This window comes from Buceros rhinoceros, unplaced genomic scaffold (genome assembly GCF_000710305.1).
Source record: "Buceros rhinoceros silvestris isolate BGI_N320 unplaced genomic scaffold, ASM71030v1 scaffold15286, whole genome shotgun sequence".
In the NCBI taxonomy this organism is placed as follows: domain Eukaryota; kingdom Metazoa; phylum Chordata; class Aves; order Bucerotiformes; family Bucerotidae; genus Buceros; species Buceros rhinoceros.
The window spans coordinates 7,548-32,014 of record NW_010419447.1 but is presented as its reverse complement, the minus strand read 5'-3'; the positions used below and the strand labels follow the sequence as shown (position 1 = coordinate 32,014).

The following is a 24,467-nucleotide window of genomic DNA, read 5'->3' as shown; positions in this document are numbered from 1 at the left end:
AGCTTAAGCTGTAAATGGCTCTCACGTGTGTCAGATATACATGAGAATATTAGTAGGGGCAGAGAGCATAAACTCTTAGATTGTGAAACAGGATTTTTATATTGTACTGGGAACGCCATGCAGGCAGGGCAGATGAATTTGTAACTGCTGGGAGTGAAGTTCCTGGAGGCCTTGGAAGCTGGTCCCTGGCAGATGGATGCCGGTTTTCATTATTGGGTAATGTCATTCAGAGCGTGTGTAATGAGGCAGCATTTTCTGTCTTCCAGATCAGTGTGCGTGTTACCACCATGGATGCGGAGCTGGAGTTTGCCATCCAGCCCAACACTACAGGGAAGCAACTCTTTGATCAGGTAAGTGGTGGAGCTACACAAGATCTAAAGTTGATACAAATGTTGTGATTCTATTAAGGCAACAACAAACAATTTCTAAAGGACTTCAAAGATTAAGTGGCAGTGTGTTTACTAATTTCAAGAGAAGACAGCAGAGTAAGAAATCATACTTTTTTGTTTTTAAACTACTGCTTTTTTTAATCTCCAAAAATGTGTTAGGAGCTATTCTTACCTCTAAGGGACTGAACTGGTGCTATAGCTTGTGATAATCGGGAAGCAGTACCTGTCTGCAGTCATCACGCATAAGATAAGTCTTAGGAGGGAGCTCTCGGAGGCTGTCTTTGGTTGACGACTTTGCAAGCATTGTTTAACTGATTTCAAAGAATAGTTGGTCTCTAAAACTGGGGAAGCTTATCTGTGTTTCAAACGTTGCTGCAGCCCTTAAGTGCAAGTGAAGTGATATTCTGTACTTCCATCAGGCCCTGAGGAAAATCTTAAGACAAGTTATGTCCTGTATTGGTCTGTCTTCATCTGGATGCTTCAGCCTTACTCTGCATTCACTGGTTGAGCGAATTTCCTTCTGCTTTGGTCCGAACAGAAGCAGGGGGGCATGTGTGACCCAAAGTTTGAGCAGCTGAAGACAGGCATTATCAATTGCAGCGGCTGAAACTTTGACAGGCTCCGCTCTGTTTCTCTGCTGTAATCCTGAAGGCCGTGGACTTGCTATGTGGAGGAAAATCTGAACAATAAGTTCAGATCTTAAAAGTAAAATGAATCTTGGATGAATGACAAGATGAAGGAACTGCCAGAGCAGATAGTTAGATATGGGTGTGGTTCAGTAGTGCTAAGTGTTCTGGGGCCAGCCCTGCGTAGTACCTATCTTGATGGGGAGAAGCTTAAGGGCTGACCCACCCATAGAAGTCAGCTATTTCATTTAGAGCTAGTAAACCTCATTTACAACTTTTTTTTTTTTAGATCTTTAGCCACAAACTACTACTTTCTCTCGTACTCAGCTCGATGATTCAGCACTATATATTATATTGCTTTTTGCAGCCCAGCCCTGAAACGGAGTGAATAGAGTGAGGCCCTTTACTGAGGGAACATCCTTTCACAACGGGGGTAGAGTAGGAAGTGTTTCAAGAAGGTTCTGAGTAGGGTAGTTCTCAGCTGTGTGAGTGTAACTACATAGTAGCCCCTACATATTTTAGCCTTGTGTGGTCTCAAACCTGACAGTCTTTGGTTGATAGAAGTGAGAGCTGGATTCTGTCCAGAATACGTGTGCACATGGACCTCCACCACAATTAGTTCGTGGGATCATATGTGTTAAGGGTCAAGGGACAATATGCTGATGAAGCTGAGGCTACGTGCCCCTGAGTTCAGCAAAAGATGGAAGGTGTTCTTCATGTGGATGCTTCCCACGATTATTTTTCACTACTTGGTTTCTGGCATTATCCAAGCAGAGAACTGGGCAAAGAGAAGTGATACTACTAGAGTCAGTATTATTTTTAATCTGCAAGTGATTTTTTTTTTTTTTTTCTTCAGTCAGCTCTAGACCATCTGCAGCTTTTTTTGCAAACTGACATCATGGTGGCAGACTTGGGCTTGAGATCTTGTCTCCGAGAAGCATGATGTTTCCAGTATGGGAACTCTTTATGTCTTAGTAATTGATTTCACTCCTTTGTGTAGTGTTCTCGAACAGCTGTGTGTTCTCCTCCTTGCAGTGTGTTTCACACAGCACCTGTCTAAACAGAAGTTTTCGTTTTTCCGTAGTAAATGCTTTGCGAAGGGAGACAAATGGTGTTGCAGACTAAGTTGCTAAAGTAAATGAGCCAGTGTTTACTGCAGCTAAATTGGATTGTAGGTGGAAGTGGAAGAGGAAATAGAGTGGAGGGGAAAATGTGTCTGAAGCCAGCTCTTAAATATTTGCTATTTCTAAAAGATCTGGTGGACACCGTATCTTTATACTGTCCGTATATCACACTTGCTGGAATAAGAATGAAACTGTTTTCTACTGTGTAGCACACAATGTGTCCTGGTTGAGGTAGTGATGTTGGTTCCTGATAGGGCTGGTACTAAAATGGATAGTCACACCAGTGGCAGATGTCCAGGCCTTGACTAACTGATTACTCAGACTGAGCACAAGAGAGCTGAGTGGTGTTAGTGTGGTACCACCATAGTGATGGTGGCAGAAAAACTAACTGTCTTCCAGGGCTTGAGAACATTGTGAGCAGGAAGGTGGCGGTAGATGTGGGGATGTCAAGTCTTCCACCTCTAGTGTGAATACGGGCTTTGAAGCTACTGCTGTGTGAGTGGTCAAGGAGCCTAATCCCACTGTCTGATGCTACCCTGCAATCTAATCATTCGCCCTTTACTGTTAAGGAAAGTAATTGCAAAGGAGGTGACTGCTCAGCTCCTGCCACAGTGGGAGAATGGGAGAGGTTTCATCTCGGTCTCTGAGTGCAGATAGACAGTCAGTCTGTGTATCTTTTTTGTTTTAATAGCTCTCTTCTCTTGTAAAGGAGACTTTATAGTCAGACTTGCATGTAAAGGAACACAAGTACTTCTTGTATATGGGCAAGTTCAAACAGACTGTTGATCTTTGACTAAAAAACTGAATACCAAAACATGAGAGCCTCTAGTGAGCTGACAGCAAATACCAAATGTGCTGCCTTTACTATGGGGATGGGGCTTTGTGTGTGGTGTCACCTGGCGTGTATCCAGTACGTTTCACATGGCTGAGCTGTTTGTGTGGATTAGTTCCTGTAAAGGGATAGTCCAGAGCTGTTCTCCCTGCTGACGCTGCTGATGGGACTGCTGTCTGACTGATAACCTGTTCACTCTGTCTCTGTTTCTATCCTGAGGTGGTCTTGGGTCCCATGATGGGCCTGTGCAGATAAAGCTCATCTTCTAGCTCCCTTAACCTATGTTGTGCTCCTGGAATTGCTAATCTAGTGTTTTCTGCATGGTGCTGGCTCTGCAAAAGTTGCTGCTTTCATTAATGATTTTTTGAGAGGAGAGTTCCTCTACAGAGCAAACTTTAGAGTTTTGCTGTTGCAACACAAATCCTCTGGTGTGAAACCTGACTTTGACTCTTTCACAGTAAAATTTCAAGATACCCTGCATATTTTTGCCCTAGAGTGCCCTTTCACTTTGAGCTGTCACTCCCGACTTAAGCAAAAAGGAAGCTGCTAAGCATTACCTGAGATGCATGCCTGTGGCTTTGTTCAGTAACACTTAGATAGTATTTTTTGCCCCCTGTTACATATAACAGTAGATAAATATGCCACACATAATTCTGATCCACTCTGAATAGGGTTCAGAAGACTTTTGGAAGGCTTATATCTAGGTAGTAGCTTCATGAGGAGGAACAGTCTGAGTCTAAACTTCCATGGTAATATGTGAATGGGCTTGAGGTAGAAGTATTCCTGTCTTCCTTTCCTGCCCGGTTAAATGAATTTTTTGTAGTGATAGAACAATGCAGGTGCTTCACTGATTTGTTGGAAATAATCTTCTGCCCCAGAGTAGCTGGCTGTAGAAATATCATTGAGCTGATTTAAACTGCAGTAACATCATGATCTTCCCATAACACCCCATCTGCATGGCTTGTAAATGTACTGCTTAGCCCGTGTGCATGGGCAAAATCTGGGTCAGTGAGACAGGACTGTACTGCCTGTCTTTGGCAGCTTTGCTTATGTACCTCTCAGTGTCAGCTGCTGAATCCAGTGCGTTCTGTCGCTAGCAAAACCAGTAACTCTGCTCCCATTCCTCAGCTGCTAGCGATGGATTAAAAGAAGAGCTTGAGGACAGGCTGTGTCTGTCAGGCCTGTTTACCTCACAGGCACCTTGAAATACCGCTTCCCTGGGGACGCAGGGCACAGGCACTGCAACAGGGACAGAGCTGCCTGTTTCCCTTTTTTGACCCTTTTCTGTATCAGACTGAAGTGCAGTTGGGCTGGAGACCAGTGCCTGACGTGAGGCTTTGCTTTATCTGTCTCCAACACACAAGTTTCATACTTTCTCTGGTAAAGCTGCTTAGCTACTTCTTGCTGTCGGTAGCTCTGAAGTTGTCCCTCCAATCTTTTTTCCTGTCTGTCTGGTTTTTTTTGGGGGGGGTGGGGTGGTTAATTGATTCTGTCTTGAATCAATGAGATTTTTGACCTGTTGGGGGGGCAAGGGGGGTTAGCCTGTACCTAGGACAAGAAGAGAGGTAACTAACTCGCCTGAGTGCTCCACAGATGGCGGGCTGGGAGGCTTTCCCAGAAATGCCCTGGTTTGGTGGACGCTGCATCATAGGCTCCTCCAGCAGCCTGTGTAGACCAGTCACAGAATCTTCAACTGCTTTGTCTGCTGTGGTGTGAAAACATACTCCCTTCTTCCATGTCCCCCACAGGCTGTATGAGGCAGCTTCTCAAACGCTCTGTTTCTGATCCCTCCTGACCTTGAATCCTGCTGGTACCCTGTTCCTTCGTTCCCCGTCAGAGCCCTTATTCCCTCTAGCCTCTGGTAGAGGAGTCTTAGCTGTCTGCTGTCCTAGGGCTGTTGGGTGGTGAATGCATCCGTGGGTGGGGATCTCTACCCATTTGTCAGATCTTGTATCAAAATTTTTTTGACAATGAGTTGTTTGTGGTTACTAAACTGTTCAAACCGTACTTCCTCCCCCAGCCTAAAATGAACTCTTCTCCAACTTCAGAACACGTTTGCTTATCAATGATGTGCTTAGTGCTCTCCGAGCCTGTAACTGGCCATGTAAACTTCAGTGCTAGCTTTTGGACATTGCAAAGTCCAGGAGATGGTGGCTTTAGCAGGACAACCCAGCCTTTAGAGTAACTGAAAACACTTGTCTCATTAAAGGTGATCTCTGTCCAAATAAGAGCCATGAAGCCAAGAAATGGGATAAGGAGAAATGTGACATTAGAAAAACTTTACTATTTGTCACTTCACACTTTGAAAGCTTGTGGTTAACCTTCCTAGCAGGCTTTTTCTCAGGTTCATGAGCTTTTGGGGTCAAAACTAAGCTTGCAATAGAGAAGCATACTCTGCTGTGGGCTAAAATGTGACAATAAGCATCCCACTGCTCACTCTAAAAATACAGGATCAGGGACTAGGTTATGTTCAGCATTGAGCCTGATATGTAGTGGGGTGTGTGTAACTTTATTTTTTCTTTTTAATTCTTAAGGATCCTGCATTAAGAGCCAGAGTGTCTAAGATTCTGAATTCGCTTGTCCTGCCCTGGCTTGCTTATCTGTCTGCTGCAGTGAGTTTAATGGTTTTGTAGATCAACAGTTTCCAGTCTCTTCTTTTATGGTTGCTAAAGCTTAGAACACAAGCTGACCCGTCTTGACTTTTGAGTAACTCCACCTGAGATGAACTGTGTTTGCAGTAAAACTGGCTGGTCTTTCATAGCTGGTAAACTAAGCTGTGAGGAGGGAGGCTGTAGAGAAGCCTTTAGCCTTGTGAAGATCCTACCTTGTAGTGTTTAAATACATAGGAGACTGATCTGGAGCGCTTGATCCAGATGAAAGCAGCTGAAAGCACTGGACCAAACCCATAATATGACAGTTTCATGGTAGAAAGCAGCAAGCCCCAGGACAATGGCCGGTTCCTCCAGCAAACCCCAGAGGTCTCGTTTGTGTAATGAAGGCTTGTGGTTGAGTGGTATGGAAACATGTCTCAGATTTCACAGGAATGCGTGGAAACTTACTGGCTTTTATAAAAGCAGTAGTCCAACCAAAAATGGATTGCTTGTTTCTAAGGTGGTCAATGGCAAACTGTAATAAGCTTAAATCCTCAGAGCAGGTGCTGTCATTTAGCGCTTTGGCATTTTAGCACACTGAAAGGGAAGTTAGAAATACATCTGTCAGTCAAATGGAAAGGGAACAGTTGAATGTTTATGGCTGTAGGTGGAGCCCGTGTCAGGTGTTAAGTGAGGGTACCTGTAAGACCATGTTCTAATTTGGTTTTGACTATGGCATATGAAACTGCAGGTGTGGCAGCAGTTCAGAGCTCCTGCAGCAATAAGGTTTTCTCTCAGAAGTGCTTGACATGCCTGTCATAGAAATGGAGAGAGGCCCACGTCGTTATTAACTAGGACAGCAGGTGAGATTCCACACACGTTTGTTCTGTGGTATATAGCCTGGGATACGTCGGTCTTTGGCTCAGGAACTTGGTCTGAGTGGAATGTCTTCTCTTCTGCTTGCATGCTTTGGGCTTGCCCATGAGTAGATAGTGTTTTCATGCAGATCTGCACTTGTTTGCTAGTGTGGTGGTGTATTTCCTGGGCTGAGAATGAAGGCAATCTTCATCGTGATGCTAAAAATCTGCATTTTAAGAGGCTGCTTATGGCTCCCCTTCTGCTGTGGATCAGCACTCAATGGCAAGAGCACAGTTTGGAGGGAGGTGGTGAGTGCCGAGGGGAAGGACAGGAGTCATGCAGACCAGGAAAATGCGGAGTAAGGAGAAGTGAGAGAAAAGGCTACCTGGAAGAACTTGTGTTTCTTCTCAGAACATAAGTAAAAAAAATTGTACTACTGTCTGCTTAGACTGTCTGCGGAAGGTGAAGTGAGTCACCGTGGAATTTTAAGCTAATGATTCTTGAAGAGCTTTATCACTGCTGGTCAAGGACCTATGGGACAGCTGGATTTTAAGGCTGCCTGTAATCTGTTGCCAGTGGTAGACTAAGCCTTGTTCTGCAGGCCAGATAGGACCCAGGGACTGAGCTCATGTTCTCCCTGGCAGAAAGAGAAGATGTCACTCTCCAGCTGAGAGCGTACACTTTGGGTATTTGAGTACAGCAGTCTGTGTTAAACAGTACTCTGAATTCTCCTGTCCTGCGTGCCAGCCCATCTCCATCCTCAGCCACTGGAGTCACTGTTTGCTTTTTGGAACCTCTCTCAGTTCATCAGGGCTCTGAATGCTGTACACCTCCAAACATAATGGAGCTGCTTGCTGCCAGCCAGACTCCTTGCAGCTGTAGAAAGCTGTTTCTTCATGCTTTGTGCCTTGCTAAATGGAACTAAACAGCCCGCTAAAGCCGAGGCGGGAAAGTAGGACTGTCTCCCCCCTCCACCCTTGATCCAGGAGCAGCCTGGGGTGCGATGTTGTGTGCTGAGCTGTCTCCCCCTCTCCTCTGTCCAGCCCGTTGTTGCCCCTGCTATTGCTGTGCAGTCTTCTGCGGTGGAATAAAAGCCCTTTTGTGCAGGGCCTCAGTGTGGTGCCTTTCAGTTCCTTGCTGGCAGTCCAGCTGGTTGAATTCCCAGGCGTAAGCTGCTGACAAATGGAAGTGAGCGAGCAGACACATGCAGCAGAGGGGCGAGCTTTCATCCCATTCAGATGTTAATACTGCCAGGAACAGAGCTTTCCTCAGGCTCTGGGACAGCCTTTCTTCCTCTCTACCACGTGCTTTCAGCGCATACAGCAAACTGATTCTTCTCTGAAAGCCTCCTGAGCTCTGTGCATCCTGTGAGGTGGTATGCACAAGTGACGGCTTAGCTGGCCTGCGTTCCCCTGTGTGTTCACAGGGACTTCAGGCCAGCTCTCCAGTTCATAGTCAAGCAAGGACAGGCTGAATAACTTCCTGGACTCTGGTGGGATGATGCATATAGGCTACGTGACCTTGTGTAGGTTTTGTCTCCGCCTGTACCACTAATAGCACGCCTCCGAAAGCTCCCTTTGGGGTTTGTGCCTGAAAGGAACTAGGGCCCTAATGCTGCGTTTGTAAGGCCGGAAGAAATGTCTGATCCAAGCCCTAAAGAATTGTTACTAGTGATGTGTTTGCAGGGAACCCACATCCTTGGTGTGGTATCTTGCCAAAGCTACAGATCATATCAGAAGGGAGCAGAGTGCATCCTTAGGATTCAACAAGGAAGTAATTGAAAGGAAGAAGGCACTGAGGGAGAAATCATATATCATGGGACAAGACAGTATACAACGACGTCACCTGGCAGGAGGGACACCATGATCAGTAGCTGATTTTCCTGGGGCAAGACTCATCCCTACTCTCCAGTTGAGTCCCTCTAAAGGAGGGGAGCTGTGAGCAAGCTCGAGCGGTGGGTGGTGTGTAGAAGCAGCTTATAGTGTCAGACTTGAGGCTGACCTAAAGACAAGTGTCTTCCCCTTTCCCCTTCCTTGTGTAGTAATGGAGATGAAGGCAAGTGCCATGTTTCCAGGTATGAGAACAGCTCCTGGGGGTTCAGGAGAGATGTGGGGGAACTTCAGTTTCTACACTTGCCACACCCTGTGAATACCCCGGACTTGCCAGGCTTTACCAAGACTTCCCCCTCCTTTTCTGAGCAGTAGCATAATACTGCAGTAGTCTTGCCCCCCCATGAGGCTCTAGTCTCTTGTTACAGCATGCCTGTAAAGCCTTAACTCTCACTTGCATCACACCCATGGTGTGTTAGGGAAATGGCTAAGGAAAGAGCTTACGTGGCAGTGTAGTTAACTTCTGCGGTGGCTCTTTGTCCTGGCACAAGGGACAGCATATCAATTTACCTGCTGCAGTACCTCTTAATGGTGCCACTCATTGAAGAGCTGCATGAAAGGCCTGTCCACAGCTGTTGATGGAGTAGAATACAAACCTTAAACAGCACAGCCTAGCAGGACACAACCCAGCAGAGTGATTCACGGCTTGCCCAGGAGCAGGAGCATTCACGTAAGTGAGGGGTGTGCCTGAAAATGGAGCTGCTAGCTGATTCCTGGCAGCTATTGCATCTGTTAGACCTGTTGCATTGTATTCTTGGCTGTATCTGTTGGCTTATAGGTAGTTGAAGACAATAGTGTCCCAGATGTTTATAGATAGCACCAAGCTTTGAACAGATGAGAGAGGGAAGAATACAATATATCTCCCACAGATGCCCTGTTATCTCTGTGTGCACTGTAGCAGGGGAGGCAGAAGGCTAGGGCACTGGCTATCGTTGTGTTCCTCTGAACTTACCTCTGACACGTTCTCTGCCACTGGTGAGATCCGCTCTTCTGGCTGAGGCTCTTACTAATCATCTTTCTTCCAGGTTGTCAAGACAATTGGTCTAAGAGAGGTCTGGTTTTTTGGACTTCAGTATCAGGACACCAAGGGCTTCTCTACATGGCTGAAATTGAACAAAAAGGTATGTTTGATCTAAGCTTTCACGTGTCTTGGGTTCCCTCCTCTAGGAATACAGGGGCAAATACAGTCTCCTTGCTTCTGTTGGGGTCAGAGGTCTGTTCTTGCCTCTCCACACACCTGACGTACTACACGATTAGTGAGTTGGTGTTGCTTTCCTTCAGTCCACATCCCCCTCCCCAGGGTACAGGAGACATGGTGTCTGGTCTGCTCCTCCTGCATCCAGTACTGTCTGTTACCCTTCCTGGTAACACACTGATGTGGTGCTGGTGTGAGCAACTTGGTTGGAGAGAAACCGAGAAAGTGACTCACCTAACACTGATCGTAACTAGTGGCTTGTCATAAGTTCTGTGGGGAGAGGTGATGAGGTATTTAGCAGCAAGTAATTGAAATTCCTTGTTCTTCTGCCCGCTCACTTCTGCATTGGAACAGAGAATTTTTTCTAATGCGTGCTTGTAAACCTGTTTGTAAACCTGCTCCCCTTCACTTGGTATGTAGGCTATAACATCCAACGACTCTGTTCCAGGTTACAGCACAGGATGTGCGCAAAGAAAGCCCGCTGCTTTTCAAATTCCGTGCCAAGTTCTACCCAGAGGATGTGGCAGAAGAGCTGATCCAGGACATCACGCAGCGCCTTTTCTTCCTCCAAGTGAAGGAGGCAATTCTGAATGATGACATTTACTGTCCTCCAGAAACTGCTGTCCTTTTGGCTTCTTATGCTGTCCAGTCAAAATATGGAGACTTCAACAAAGAGGTGCACAAGACTGGCTACCTTGCTAGTGACAAATTGCTCCCACAGAGGTAAGCGAACATAGATAGTGTTAGATCTTCTTTGCCTTAAAGGGGTTGGAATTTTTTTATTTGAGGGGTGGAGTGGTGGTGGTGTCCTGATTGGAGTGTTCAGAATAAAATATAAACTGGTGATTGCTACTGAAGACACTCTAATCAGGAGTAGTAAGACAAGCTCTAAGGAGCAAAAGAAAAAAAAAAAGCTACAAGGAGAAGCACAACTGAATACTTGTCATTTGTGGAAAGTTTGAATACTGACCAGTGTGTCAGTATCTAGCCTTATGATATAACTGTATTTCCTGGAGTATTTCTGTGGGGAAACTGGTGTCAGTGAAGTATTTAATAACGTGTTATTCAAGAGCGATGTGGCTGTGTGCATAAATGCAGTGGCTGGTCTCAAACATCCCATGTTCTCTTTCTAGAGTTCTGGAGCAGCACAAGCTTAACAAGGACCAGTGGGAGGAGAGGATCCAGGTGTGGCATGAGGAACATCGAGGAATGATTAGGTAACTGGAGCAGTGTGATCCATGCTAGTGTGTGGCATTTGAATGCAATCAGAAATCTGCAGCTTGCTGCAGGAGGACTTAGCCTTCTTCAGGCTGTTCTGCTCAGAGTAACTGAGTTGACGTGCCTCTCCCTTGCTAGTCTGCATCAGCTGGCTGTTCTCAGCAAAATGGAACTGAGTTTGCAGAGTTTATTGTTATCAGTTAGGGTGATGCTTAGAACCTTTGCCAGCTCAATGCTCCTCTGCTCGTGTAGAAAGACAGCACCTTCCTGCTCTAATGGCTTGTAGACTCTAAAAGGAGTATCTGTTTTCTTTTTGCACACTGCAGAGAAGATGCTGTCTTGGAATACCTGAAAATTGCACAGGATCTGGAAATGTACGGTGTGAACTACTTCAACATTAAGAACAAGAAGGGCTCTGAACTCTGGCTAGGTGTAGATGCTCTTGGACTCAACATTTATGAACAGAATGACAGGTAATAAGCTCCATCTCATCATTGTCTTCAGCTCCTTCCCAGTACAAAGGGATTCAAAATTAATCTTTTCTGGAATTTAAGTCTTTAAACTTTACAATTTCTATATCATTCTTGGCTATGTTTTTGATCTGTAAAATGTGCTGCTTTGGACCAAAAAATACAAGAAAAGGGAAAAAATCTTATCAAGCTAGTTTCACCTGTATGCCTAGGCTTCCTGCCATGTGTTTTCCATTAAAAAAAAAGCAGGACTGAAACTGCTTATGTTTGTAGTTCATTTGCATGACTAATTTTGCTGACATAAGAGCACTGAAATATGAAGGTAGATTTTTGTAGAATTTTGAGTTTTATATTGTAAGTCAAGAATTTGGAATGACTTGGGGCTCTTACTTCCTTTTGCTTTCCATTGCTGCAGGCTAACACCAAAAATTGGATTCCCTTGGAGTGAGATCAGAAATATCTCATTCAATGACAAGAAATTTGTCATCAAGCCTATCGACAAGAAAGCACCAGTAAGAAGCAACATTCAAATTAAACTTTGGGCTTCTTAGCTGAAGGATCTTTTTTCTTCTTACTGTCTACTATCCTTTCATCAATAACGTCAGTGCTGACTTAAGCAGGGCTCTGCTACCTATTCTGTTGAGTACAGTATGCACAGAATGGGTCTAACGGCAGAAAGGTGATGGCTGGGATGTGTTTCTGCCTAGGAGGGTAGAAACTTATTCAGTGTACCCTTAAGCTGTTCCAAGTCAGGGGCAGAGAGAAGCCCTTTGTGTAGGGTTTCTGATTCTGCCGAGACAGTTCAGATTCTCTGATGGGTGCCTCAGATCCCTAGTTGCACTATGCTAGCTGTGAATGCTTCCTTTGCAGCCTGTTGGCTTTAGTAGCATGTGACATGGTCTTTTGCAGTTTTTTCAACTTACTTGAAGCTGAAGCTTCAGGTCATTTTGTAGGGTATGCTTCTGGGGGGAGTTTCTCGGGGATTTATAATGAACGTAATTGTTTTCATCTCTTTAAGGCTTATTCATTTCCTGTGTCAGCTGATACCTTCTGTTGTTCTGGTCATTCTTGTTGAATTGCTGCTTGGAGGCATTTTTCTGCTGCTGTTGCTCCTTTTTAACAGAACAAAGTTATTCATCCATTGGGCGTAAAGTTTAGCACTCTTCCTGGCATGAGAAAACACTACGCTGGGTGTGGCTGGCCAGGCTATTGCATTGAATTGTGAAGTGGGAAGGGAGGTGGCAGAAGTCCTAGTCTCAGTGTTACCTGGTAAACCAGCCCCTCATGGTGTTTGTAATGGAACAGGGAAGCGGTTGCGGTGCACTCTGTCCTAGGGATGCTTTACAACGAAACGGGGCACTTCTGCCTGTATATATTTGTCTGGTTTAAGCTAACGCCTGAAATACAGGTGTCTAACTACCACCACTGATGGATTAGGCACCGTTAAGAAAAGCTGGATACCAATTCTAGAAAGCTTAACATCTTGGAGCATATTGCGTACACAGGGGGCTTCTTAGGCTTAAAGAACAGCTCTAATACTGTCTCTTTCTTGTCCCAAGGACTTTGTATTCTACGCCCCTCGGTTAAGAAAAGCTGGATACCAATTCTAGAAAGCTTAGCGTCTTGGAGCATATTGCGTACACGGGGGCTTCTTAGGCTTAAAGAACAGGAGAAAAGCTGGATACCAATTCTAGAAAGCTTAACATCTTGGAGCATATTGCGTACACAGGGGGCTTCTTAGGCTTAAAGAACAGCATGGATTAGGCACCGTTAAGAAAAGCTGGATACCAATTCTAGAAAGCTTAGCGTCTTGGAGCATATTGCGTACACGGGGGCTTCTTAGGCTTAAAGAACAGGTCTAATACTGTCTCTTTCTTGTCCCAAGGACTTTGTATTCTATGCCCCTCGGTTACGGATTAACAAGCGAATCTTGGCACTTTGCATGGGGAACCATGAGCTCTACATGCGCAGACGTAAACCAGATACCATTGAGGTGCAGCAGATGAAAGCACAGGCTCGGGAAGAGAAGCATCAGAAACAGATGGAGAGGTTGGTAGGGTTCTCAGTAACCTGGACTTTGATTGCTGCACGCTAGCATCGTATGCCAGATAACGTGCTGGCAGCACCTTAATCTGCTTGCGTCAAAGACAGAGCAGATTGCTTTCTACGGGGTGTTGGAAATGGCACTCATCACAAATCTGACCCGCCATCGTTTTCTTAAAGACTTGGTCATCTGTTTGACGGGAGTAATACAGATCTTGATATAAGCAGATTTCCCTTATAACAGTGCTGTGATGAGCTTGCTATTGAGACGAGTGCCAGCAGAGCTTTTTCTATCTGCACTTCGACAAAGGGGCACATCTAGAGTGAATCTCCTCAGCTGTAGTGTGCATCTCTTGTGTGCTCATGGCTTCACTAGGAAGTGCTCCACTTGGAGTAGTTGTTAATTTGAAATTGCGTTATGACTTCCCCTCATCAGAGCCCTGCTGGAGAATGAGAAGAAGAAGAGGGAGTTGGCGGAAAAGGAGAAGGAGAAGATTGAACGTGAGAAGGAGGAGCTGATGGAGAGACTCAAGCAAATTGAGGAGCAAACCAAGAAAGCTCAGCAAGGTGATATGAGATGTTCTGGTGTTTCCTTAGGTGCATGCCTGAGTGAGAAAGGTTTGAGTAGTAAAGCTACGAGCATGTTTGATCCATTTGATTCTCCAGTATTGTGTGCTGACTGGTCCAAGTTTAGCTTTCTGAAGCTGAGTATAAGCCCTCCGTTGCAGCTGCTGAAATAGGTCTTGCATTAAAGAGGAGGGTGGCAGCCAAGATGCCTCTGGCAGTGAGAGTACCTTGCAGTTGTTCATGTGCTGGGTGGAAGCTTTATCCCAGTAGATCTGTAGAGGAAGGAGTCAAAGAGTGTAGTGGGGGTCACATCAGCCAGAACTGTGGTGTGATGACTATCTAATCACTTGGCCAATGTTACAGCGTGATGTTGCCAAGAAAATGTTGTATGTGTTGCTTTAAGGATGTCATTTTGGAATGGGTACTTCCCCACAAATCAACTGGGCAAATAATTCCTTCTCTTAGAACAGGCCTGGCTCTTAGTCTTCCAGCTCCAGTTACAATGTGAAGGAGAGGAGAGGGGACAGTTGCTTGCATCTCTCCTCTATCTGTCCCACTGAAGGAAAACCCTCATCCAGAATGTAGACATAAGGGCATCTTCCTCTTCTGCAATTCTTCACATGGTCTCTTTTCAAATGCCCTCTCTTATTCTTTCAGAACTGGAAGAACAGACTCGTAGAGCTATGGAGCTGGAACAGGAGAGAAAAAGAGCTCAGGAGGAAGCAGAGAAGCTGGCTAAAGAACGTAGAGAAGCAGAAGAGGCAAAGGAGGCCCTATTGAAAGCATCCCATGATCAGCAAAAGACCCAGGAACAGCTGGTAAGTGGGTGAGCTGAAAACCGGGTAGGGAAAATTGTGACATGGTAGGCATCCTAGCTCTTGAAGCAAACCAGTCCATGAATAGAGCTAGAAAGCATAGCTTGGTTCTTTAATTTTTAGCCTCAAGCATATGAACTTATACCTGAAAATAAGAGTATTGGTATGGTAAATCTGGATTATGATGCTTTTTGCCTTTTTTGGTGTGTGATGCTGAGAATAGTGTAGAGCTTGCTAATTGTTTTCCCTAGTTTGGATTCAAAGAATTGAATTCTGTAGCTCTGTTTGGAGGAGAAGGGGGGAAAAACAAACAAACAAACACACGCAACAGAATTTATTTTGTCTTCCCTCACATTGTGGGGGTATTGGTGGGACTGAAGTTTACAGGAAGGCTTTCTTCTTACTGAAAAGATGTTAGAGATACTGATTTTATTTAGGATTAGACTAAATGCTTCATTTAACAAGTGCTTTGGTTTTGTCCTCACTAAAAGCCTTTCTTTTGTAGGCTGCTGAGATGGCAGAACTCACAGCTAGGATCACACAGCTGGAGCTGGCCAGGCAGAAGAAAGAGAGCGAGGCCCAGGAGTGGCAACAGAAGGTAAAGCACTAGGTACCACACTGGAGTTGAGTGTCTGCAAGCTTGAGGCCATTGTAAATACCCAGCTTTGCTTTTCTTGGTGGAGTGAGTGCCTTATTCTGACTTCATGTAGAAATATTTTGACTGATTAGGCCTGTAGCCCATTTTCCACAAATTATAACCATTCTTCAAATCTCTGAAGTGTTAGGCAGCAGAAAGTTTATCAAAAGATTCTGGCTGAGTAGCTTTAGAACATACCGTTTCAGTGCAAGGTTTCCCGTATCAAGCACTGAGTGCTGCTTCTGCGAGAAGTCTCATGTGCTCGGGATTATGTTGACTAACTTCTTGTGGCATACCCTACCGCAGGCACGGATGGTGCAGGAGGACCTAGAAAAGACCAAAGAGGAGTTGAAGACTGCCATGAGCACCCCTCATGTCACTGAGCCCATGCACTCGGAGAATGAACATGATGATGAGCAGGATGAGAATGCGGCAGAAGCCAGTGCTGAACTGCGGTCAGAGGCCACCATCAAGGACCGCAGTGAGGAGCAGCGCACCACTGAAGCGGAGAAGAATGAACGGGTCCAGAAACACTTGAAGGTAAGAAGGTGGCAGCAGAGAGGGTGTGATGCAGAGGATGTGATACTTCTATTCTTCTTGCCACTAATTGCAGCTGGGAGGTATTGCTGGTATTTAAAAAGAGTGGAGGGGAAAGAGAGGTGGTCATGGTCTTGCCAGATAGCTGTGTAACCTCTGAGCAGAGGAGGAGATCTTGTCTCCTGGCCCTTCCATGTCTGTGGAAGTAGCGAAGAATTTTCAAGCAGTGCCAAAAAGCGGCATCTGTTAGACACAGTGAGCTTGTGTGAGTCTTGCCAACCATCTGACAGCTGATCATAGCCCTGGCTACAATGGATCAGAGAACTTGGTCCGGTTCCTATCAAGCAGCTGTCTGTAACTGTCGTGTATGACTGGGTTGTGTTGCAGAACCCTGAGAATGGCCTACTAGGGGTCAGCGTGGAGGGAGCACTGCTGCACCACCTTCTTATAAGGACAACAACTTCCACAGAATCAAGGAATTGTTTAGGTCGGAAGGGACCTCTTAAGATCATCTAGTCTCGCTTCCTTGCTCAAGCAGGGTCAGCTAGAGCAGGTTGCCCAGAACTGTGAACATTCAGGCTTACCTGTTTTCTGTCTCGATGGTCATTGAATCTTTAGGAGGACCAGCAAGGAACCTCCTTGTCCAGCTTTGAGTCTCTGGCTTGTGCTAATCCAATGCTATCTTATTTCCTCTTCTCTGAAGGCTCTTTCCTCGGAGCTGGCAAATGCTCGGGATGAAACAAAGAAGACCGCCAATGATATGATCCATGCTGAGAACATGCGTCTAGGCCGAGACAAGTACAAGACCCTCCGCCAGATTCGGCAGGGCAACACCAAGCAGCGCATTGATGAGTTTGAGTCCATGTAAACTCTCCCCTGCACCTGATGCTCTGCACTCTCTTCTCCTCTCCTTCCCATCCTCTCCTGTCATTCACTCGTAATCGTGCTACGCTGGAACCACTACAGAAGAGTGACCATGGTCTTATTTATCGATTTTTGGGCAAATGCTGGAGTTAAGCAACAGAAGAAAGAGTAGTATTTACATCTTCCTGGGGTGCCTTGGGAAAGCAAACACGTACTTGGGCTAATCTGAAATTGTTTGGCTTTGGGTAAAGTCTCACTGCATTTAGTTTTGTCTTGCTTACTGAAGTGGCTGTGTTGCTGTCCTTTCCCGTTGGGTGGGGAAGCCAGCAGATACTTTTACTGAATTACCTACGGTAAAGTGCTAACGGTTTGACACTGTGCCTTCCTACTAACTTGAGCAAGCTTCAGTATTAAGCTTAGTAGCCAGGGTCTGAATTTCTGAATGCAGGGTCTGAATCATGTAGTTGAGAAGGGGAGGCTGGAGCTTAGGAAGAAGGGTTGGAGGTAGAACATGGACTTCCTTTCTAAAAGACCAAAGCTTTGTCCTTCAAGCACAAGCAGACCAAACAGATTCTCTGGCGTTCCTGCTGCTGTTACCTTTTGTTGTTTAATGATGGAACTTTGAATTTCCTAATCATGAGGAGGCCTTTGGAATATTTCCACTGATGCAGCGTGGTTTGGAGCCCTGAATTCCCTGCCTTGCAGAAGTTTTGTCTCTGGTAAATATTTGGCTTTGTTCGCTGTCACTTGTCTGACTTGAATATAACCAGTGAGGCAGAGATAGCTGAAGAACACTGCCTTCCTTTTTGGGTTTGTCAACGGAAACCTAGTGGGGTAGGTAGAAATGTAAAAAAACCTAAAAATTCCTGTAGCCTTATCTTCCCTTGCTGAAGCAGTGCATTTCCAGTCATGTGAATAGAGTTTTGGGTTTTTCCACAAGAGGCCTTTTTAGCACATAGTCACTGGTGCCTTATGACTGTGTGTCGATCTACTGTAGCTCAGATGTCTTCAGTTAAACTAGATGAAATCATAAAAAGTGATCAGCAGCTGGGGACCAAAAACTACTCTTGTATCTGGGTCATGTGCAAGACCGCATCTGTCCCCCGGGCTTCAACCAGCATTCGGGAGGCGAGGATCCCGAGGTACTTGTCCAATTGCTGCCTTAATCCTCACTAGCATTCTGCCAGATCCCCGGCTCAAGTGCTTCTCCTTCCCCAGAAGGATGCTTTGCCCTTTATCTTTGAGAACAGAAGGCTCTGTCTGTCTTTTGGAAATGGAATACTAGAGGTAGTGAGACTGGTCTGGAGAGCCATTTGTACCACTTGTTGTAATACCCATCTCCTCCCGTCTTCCAGCCTCTCTGTGCTGTAGCTACCCAGAGTCCTTCCCGCCATTTCTGGGGAGGAAACAACCATGTATGCTCAGGGTTGAATTGGTTTTTGTCTTGATCCTTCATAGAAGGAAATGTTAACCTTCAGAAGAGGCCTCTTAAAAATGGATTCCAAGTACAGTGGGGTCCTCTTTTGCTTTGCCCTCCTCTGATTAGCCCCTCCCTATAGGAAGTTGTCAGGCTAGCCTGTGATTTATTTCCTTGCCTAACACAATCCCAAATCTTGTGACTGTCTCAGTTTTATGGATTCACTGCTAGTGGTGATAGAAGGAGAACATCTGAATGCTACAGTATTTTCAGCTCCTGCTGTGTGGGAGAGCCAAAGGGGGACTGTGCCAAAAAGAAATGCTCACAATAGTGTTAACAAACTGCAGTATTTCCCCAGGAATTCCTTGGGCTGCTGGAAACAACCTTACCAGTGCTGTATTTTATTTTTTGGAAGCAATACAAGTCTGTGTGGAGATCCGCACAAATGCCACCCAGCCGACCTCTGCTAGGAGCATACATTAGCATGTTGCTGTTACTGATGTGTCGTGCGGGAGCCCCCTTCTCTCCCCTGGATGCAACATGCTTTTGGAGTGGGGGACACAGCACGGTAAGCTTTTGGTTGGCTGAAAACACACACCTCAGTACTTTCAAAGTTGCGAATGGAAGATTGCAGTTAAATTTGTCAGAACAGATTTGTGTTTCTATCCTGAAGATATTGGCACTGAAGATTACTGGCACTGGCTCTATGGGAGTCTCACTGCTGGGAGAAGAAACAACCTTTACACTTCTGTTTTGGTGCTTCAGAACTGGTTCTCAGCTCTTCTGTGCTGTCCGTGGCAACTATCAATGTGTTTGGGGGGAGAAGAGCCTTCATTATGGTTTAACAATTCCCTAACAAGCTGATGTATGGTGCCTGGAATATGTGTTTGAATAATATCCAGTAAACCTTTCCTGCTTTGATGGGTCAGACACACTGCTGAGCTCATGTATTATGATGCTGGCATGACTTCTGTTCATAGGGATTTTAAAATCGTTCTAGTTCCAAATGGTCCAATATAGGAATAGAACGGCTTGTGCCAGTGGGTCCACATAACTCTTTGTAGTTGTTTCAGCCCTGCCTCCTTCTTAACCAGTATTATATTACAGTTGTATCTAATGATATTTGATTTCAATACTTCTAGCTATGCACAATTAGAAAATATTAGTCATGGGATGGAGGATATGTTTATGGTCCTCCTTCCCTCGCAAATGTATACTGTATTGTAAAGAAATTATATTTTGCAAGAAAACTAATGTAAGAAGCTTTCAGTATTATGGTGAGATTTGTAGACACGTTTTTTTATTTGTTAGAAAACAGTGAATTGTTTTTCCTCTCCATGTTCCAGTTTAATTGGATAACTACTCCTCTTGAGGGTGGGGGGAGGGAAATACTTTATCAAATGTTTGCCTGGCTTGTTTTTTTCTTATTTTTTGTTGCTGTAAATTATGTTGAGGTTTTTTGACTAGTCTTTTTACTGGATTATAATAAAACATCAATTCCTTAAGGTTGTGGAGTAATTCATGGGTCCATGAGCTTTTACTTGCAGAAAGAACCTTGATATTAAGGCATTTTTTTTCCTGTTTGGAGGAGTTGTTAAAATCCATACCCTGTTCTTCCTAAAGTGCCAATAAAGTTCAGAGAAATTCAGCAGATGGTGTCTGGCTGGTTACTTCAGGCTTGCTTTGAGTCTGTGTCTCCAAGCTGAACGTTCTGCCATGTGGCCCCCAAGATGTCACTGTCATAGCACTCACAAAAAAGAGACTCAAGCCGCTGCTTTTCAGGACACAGGTAGAATAATGTACCTTCCCCTCCCCAGCCCTCCAAGCTGTCTGGTGGGAGCCAGTACTTGGGATTCACATTTCTTCGTGGAGACACCAAGTGTAAATTTAATTGTATTTTAACTTGCAAATGGGCCAGTCACATGGAGGAGGAGGAGGAGGAGGAGCGGCTGCTGGAACTTGCCATCGGGAGTGCCTGCTGTGCCATGCCCAGCCCCCTGTGCGTCCACAGCCAGGTCAGTGCGCAGTGGCGCCAGGCCTTGAAGTCTCAGGGCTGGCTCCAGTGGTGGAAGAGCAGGCCTGCTGTCACCTTTCTGCTGACGAATGGAGCGATCTTCATAGCTGCTTTCCATGTGGCTGTGAAGAGGGGCTCTGCAGAACCTCTGCCTCGTGGCTGCTGCCTTGCAGACTAAGGCAGAGTTTTCATCAGAATGTGTTAGTGCTCAGAGACGGAGGGGAGAAACCTGAACTGACCTATACGTTAAAGGTGCTCAGGAGATGGGGACCAGAAACACTGTCTCTTTGCAGGTTCTGGAATGTGGCTTTATTAAGCAGTGGAACTTACTGACAATTCCAGAGAGGAGCCAGAGTAACTCTGGAGTCAAGTTTTCACTGAGAGAAATCTGGCTGGTGGACTAACACATTTGGACCGGGATGCTTTGTCCTCCTACTGGGAGTTCATGCAGCTGTGGAAATGAGCCTGTGAGTGCTTTTTCCTCTCATTTTCACTTTCTAAGGCAGGGGATTGGTTCCAAATTCTGACTGGATGTAGACACATCCTGTAGGGACTTATCTAGCTAGATGACAAGCTTATTGCTTGCTTGCTCAGGCTAATAAATGCGGCAGGAAGCACAAGGATCTTTAAGTGACCTGGTGTGGGATTCGGGTGCACAGATGAGCAGACTCAGTAGCCATCCAGCCGCTTCCTTTTTTGCTCCTGTGATGAACAGAATTGAATGTGACCACCCCCATGCTTATCAGTTCAGGTCCCTTTGTTTAGGATACTGTTAGTCATTATGGCAGCTTTGTAAGGGATCTAGATGAGATTTTGCTCTCCTCTTACCAGGAGAGGACTCTGCCTTTGGACAGCACTATCCTCTGGAAATCTGTTTCAGGTCATGGAACCAGTAGGTAGTCTCCGAGACCAATCAAGATTCATTCCCCCCTTTCTCACATTAGCTGGTCCTGGAAGCTGCTGCTTGGCTTCAGACTTGGTGTATCGTGCTGCAGTAGCTCTCCACTGAGTCAGCTGCATCCGATAGTTGTTTTCCAACACCTTGCACAGATTATAATGCGGGTCAAGTACGATAATTGTGGACAGTTGTATGGCAGCTGCTTGAACATCTATGAAAGCGAACCATCTCCCAATGAGGAAGCAGAGAATGACTGAGGTATGTCTTGTTTGCGCGGTACAATCTGTGTGACTTTCTGCTGAGTGCCAGCTTTGCGACTACACGTAACTCAACCTTGGGCATACGGTCTGATTATCTTCTACCAGTGTTTAATCAGCGCACATGACAGCTGGCAAAGAACAGTGTAATTCATCAGCAGCTCGTGTCGACCCCTAACTGCTGCATACCCTTTCGCAAGCTGACTCCATATGTGATGTTAATGTCTCCCTTGCAGAAAAATTAACTTATCTGTAAGAAAAAGGATCTAGGCCTGCACTGAATGTTAGGCTGAGAGTGGCTTTTGTCTTGCAGGTCTGCAGCTCCCATTTAAGTGCAGTTTGTGGACAAGGGTGCAGGTCCTTTTAACTGAACGACGCCTAAATGAATATCTAGTGCGAGTGATGGGTCTCTGAAAGTTACTAGTAATTTTAAGATGGGTTTCCTCGGAATAGGTGGCAGGATGAAGTGGGCATGCAGAAAAGCAGAGGAAAGAATGAGGAAGAGACGTTAAGAGTAGCACTGAGACTGCAAAAAGGAATATTGGGAGTTCTTGGAAGGGACTGTACCTCCAGCTTCTCTTGAGACTGCGCTTGCTCTGAGCAGTGTTACTGCTGTTGCTACAGCTTTTCTGGTGAGCAGAGCTAGTTGGAAAATTACAAGTGTCCATGACTGCTCTTGCCTCTGGTCACGCAAAATCTTTTAAAGAAATACAAGCCAGGGTTGATCTTCAATCATCGGTACTGAGTGAGGAGTCAAGGGGGTGTGCAATACACTGCTCGTGAGCTGGGAGGTTGCAGTGAAGGCTGTCTATACCCCACATCAGCAGTACTCCCCTCCCATCTGTCTTTGGAGCATCCTTGACTGACTGAAGGAGAAGCATCTGCAAGTGAGGGCCTTGGTTAGGGCACGCTAACTTCTCAGGGGCCTTCACCCAGCCAGGCAGCAGCTGCGTTGCCAGAGGTGACTGCTGTCAAGAAGCCCTGGTGTGAATTCATCTTGTTAGTGTTGGCCCATCTCTGATTCTCCTTCTCCTGCTCCTTTGCAGAGGAACTTCATCCTCCCTTAATTTATCGAACGTATCCAATCTCGATTTGAGTGGTAGTGGAGTTACTCTCACAACCCCAGAAGCGCAGCATCACTAAAACTGTGCTGGTGTGTAGACTAGTAACTACACCATGAATTCTGTCTGCTTCCAGAGAGGCAGCAGACTAACACAGTAATTTTAAACCTTCCATCCATGGTCTGTTGAAGCCACAAAGCTTATGGAAGAGCTCTTCTGGCAGGACCTCTTTGCAGAGTGTCTTCTGCCCACGGGAACCGGTACGAGTCTGTCCTGCTCTGACTGTGGCTACGTGTTTGCCGAACTGGCCCACAGGAGGACTGAGGCTCTAATGGTGGTCAGAGGAGCTGGGTCGGGTATGTCAGGACCCCGAGTGTGCTTCTGGCTGCGGAGGGACGCGATGGTACCACGTAACTTTTTGTTGGATCAGTGCAGTGTTGATTTCAATCTGTTTACTTTGTGTGCAGAAACTGGGGATGAGGTGGAGTTAAAGGCACCTCAGAGCTGCTTTGGACATTCACGTGAGCGTCCCCAGACTGGGGAGGGAGGGCGAACTGTCCTTTGTGCGGTGCAGAAGAAATTGGACAACGTATTTCAAGCTAGAAAGCCGGTTCCTTCCCAGCGCGTTCTAACACATCAGTGGATGTGCAGGCAGAGGCACTGCGCTGACAGCAGAGCGTGACCTGCTGGCAAGCGAGGCCGGGGGACCGGGGAGCGAGCCCCTGTGCACACCGGTGCCCAGCTTCTGTGAAACAAAGCTGAAGCTTCAAACCAGCCGTGTCTCTCCCTCCCATGATGTGTGCTGACTCCAAAGCAACATTTTGAGGGTTTTTTTCAAAGCAAGGGAATTTTTGCTTAGTTGTGTTGGTTTTTTTCATTGGTTGGCTCATTTTTTGTGTGTGTGTGTGTGTGGTTATTTGTAAAGCTTTCTGTTTTTGTGTGCTGGGCTCGATGAACACTGGTTTACTCTGGAAAGGCTGCCTTTACTTTTAGGCTTGCTGCTAGCTGGAGTGGGGGAGAAGAGGGAAAAGGAGATCCTGCTTCTGCCCTTCCCCCCCGCCGCTGTTTCAAAGGCAGTAAACCCGTCTATCCAAACCCAGGACAGGGGACGATTCTCTCCTACCACAGCGGGGTACCTGCTTTTACCAGAGGACAGATCTCCTCTTCACTGCATCTCGCCTCAGTTAGACAGGTTATGATGCTCTTGAACCTGACTTCCTTGGTCTCTCTCCCATCGGGTGGCAATGACCTTCACTCGCTGTGCTCTGAGTTCCTGGCAAGGAGAGAGATCAGCGCCAGGCAAACACACAAATGTCCTTGCTGTGAAAACTGCTGCGCACATGTCTAGTGTATCTCTCAATTCAAGGTTTGCTGGAGAGATAAGATGCTTTGTGGTTTGTTTGGATGTGCTGTGGCCCCTTTGCCTGTGTCTCTGTGACAAGCCTTGCCTTCACCCATGAAAATGACAGACACACAGAACCGGGCTGCCTACTGCATCTCTAGGGTCTGAAAAGCAAAGGCAGGACAGGGCAGAGTCTCTCAGCTGCAGAGCCTGCACACAGCAATTTTAAATTTGGGGATAAGCTGCAGCCCAAGAATTTGGGTTTGGAGGCTGAAGTATTGGGAGCAGCTTGCAGGAGAGTGCAAACCATCTGGAAAAGCTGTTCTGAGTGAGGGGCCACAGAGCAGCGACGCTGGCCAGAGCTGCACTCAGCTAAAAGAAACCGCTCACCTCGCTGCCAGCTCTCTGTGGTACTGGCAAGGGTGGGGAGGGAAGCCTTTGAAGGATACTCCACAGATGATTTGAAATGAGGAATTCTGACGTTAACTGGGATCAAGGGGGGGAATTACAGAGAAGTCCCAGGGATCCTGGGCATGGCCGGGCAGACTGGTGTGCTCCCGTGCCCATCATGAGGCATCCCTGCTTTGGCATCATACCCGTGCCCTGCTGCTCCCAGGGACGTGCCGTGGGTGAGTGTCTCTCGGCAGATAGCACCTCTCTCATGGGCTCTGGGCTTGGGGGTAGCACTTGCTCTGGATTACAATCCCAGTGCTACTCAGTTTGTTCCTCCCATCCTGTGCTCACAGAGCTGTTGGCCTGAACAAAACCTGAGGGGCAAATCCTGCAGCAGAAAAAAAATGTATTTGTGGGACAAGCAGGGACT

The 24,467-nt window shown here is 46.1% G+C and overlaps 1 protein-coding gene across 1 annotated transcript; it reads left to right on the top strand.

The window, feature by feature from the left end:
• Positions 1-271: 271 nt before the first annotated feature.
• Positions 272-17,256, top strand: MSN (moesin). Its single transcript, XM_010138929.1, has 12 exons — positions 272-350; positions 9,335-9,430; positions 9,953-10,227; positions 10,638-10,721; positions 11,049-11,195; positions 11,608-11,704; positions 13,078-13,241; positions 13,672-13,802; positions 14,460-14,620; positions 15,123-15,215; positions 15,561-15,794; positions 16,495-17,256. The coding sequence occupies exons 1-12, from the start codon at positions 288-290 to the stop codon at positions 16,657-16,659; spliced, it is 1,710 nt and encodes a 569-aa protein (XP_010137231.1). The 5' UTR covers positions 272-287; the 3' UTR covers positions 16,660-17,256.
• The last annotated feature ends 7,211 nt before the right edge of the window (positions 17,257-24,467 follow it).

Excerpts from the sequence above, each read along its gene's own strand:
- MSN (XM_010138929.1), top strand. The coding sequence starts at position 288 with ATGGATGCGGAGCTGGAGTTTGCCATCCAGCCCAACACTACAGGGAAG. Across the intron at positions 9,431-9,952 it reads GGCTGAAATTGAACAAAAAG|GTTACAGCACAGGATGTGCG; the intron begins GTATGTTTGATC and ends ACTCTGTTCCAG. Across the intron at positions 11,196-11,607 it reads ATTTATGAACAGAATGACAG|GCTAACACCAAAAATTGGAT; the intron begins GTAATAAGCTCC and ends CCATTGCTGCAG.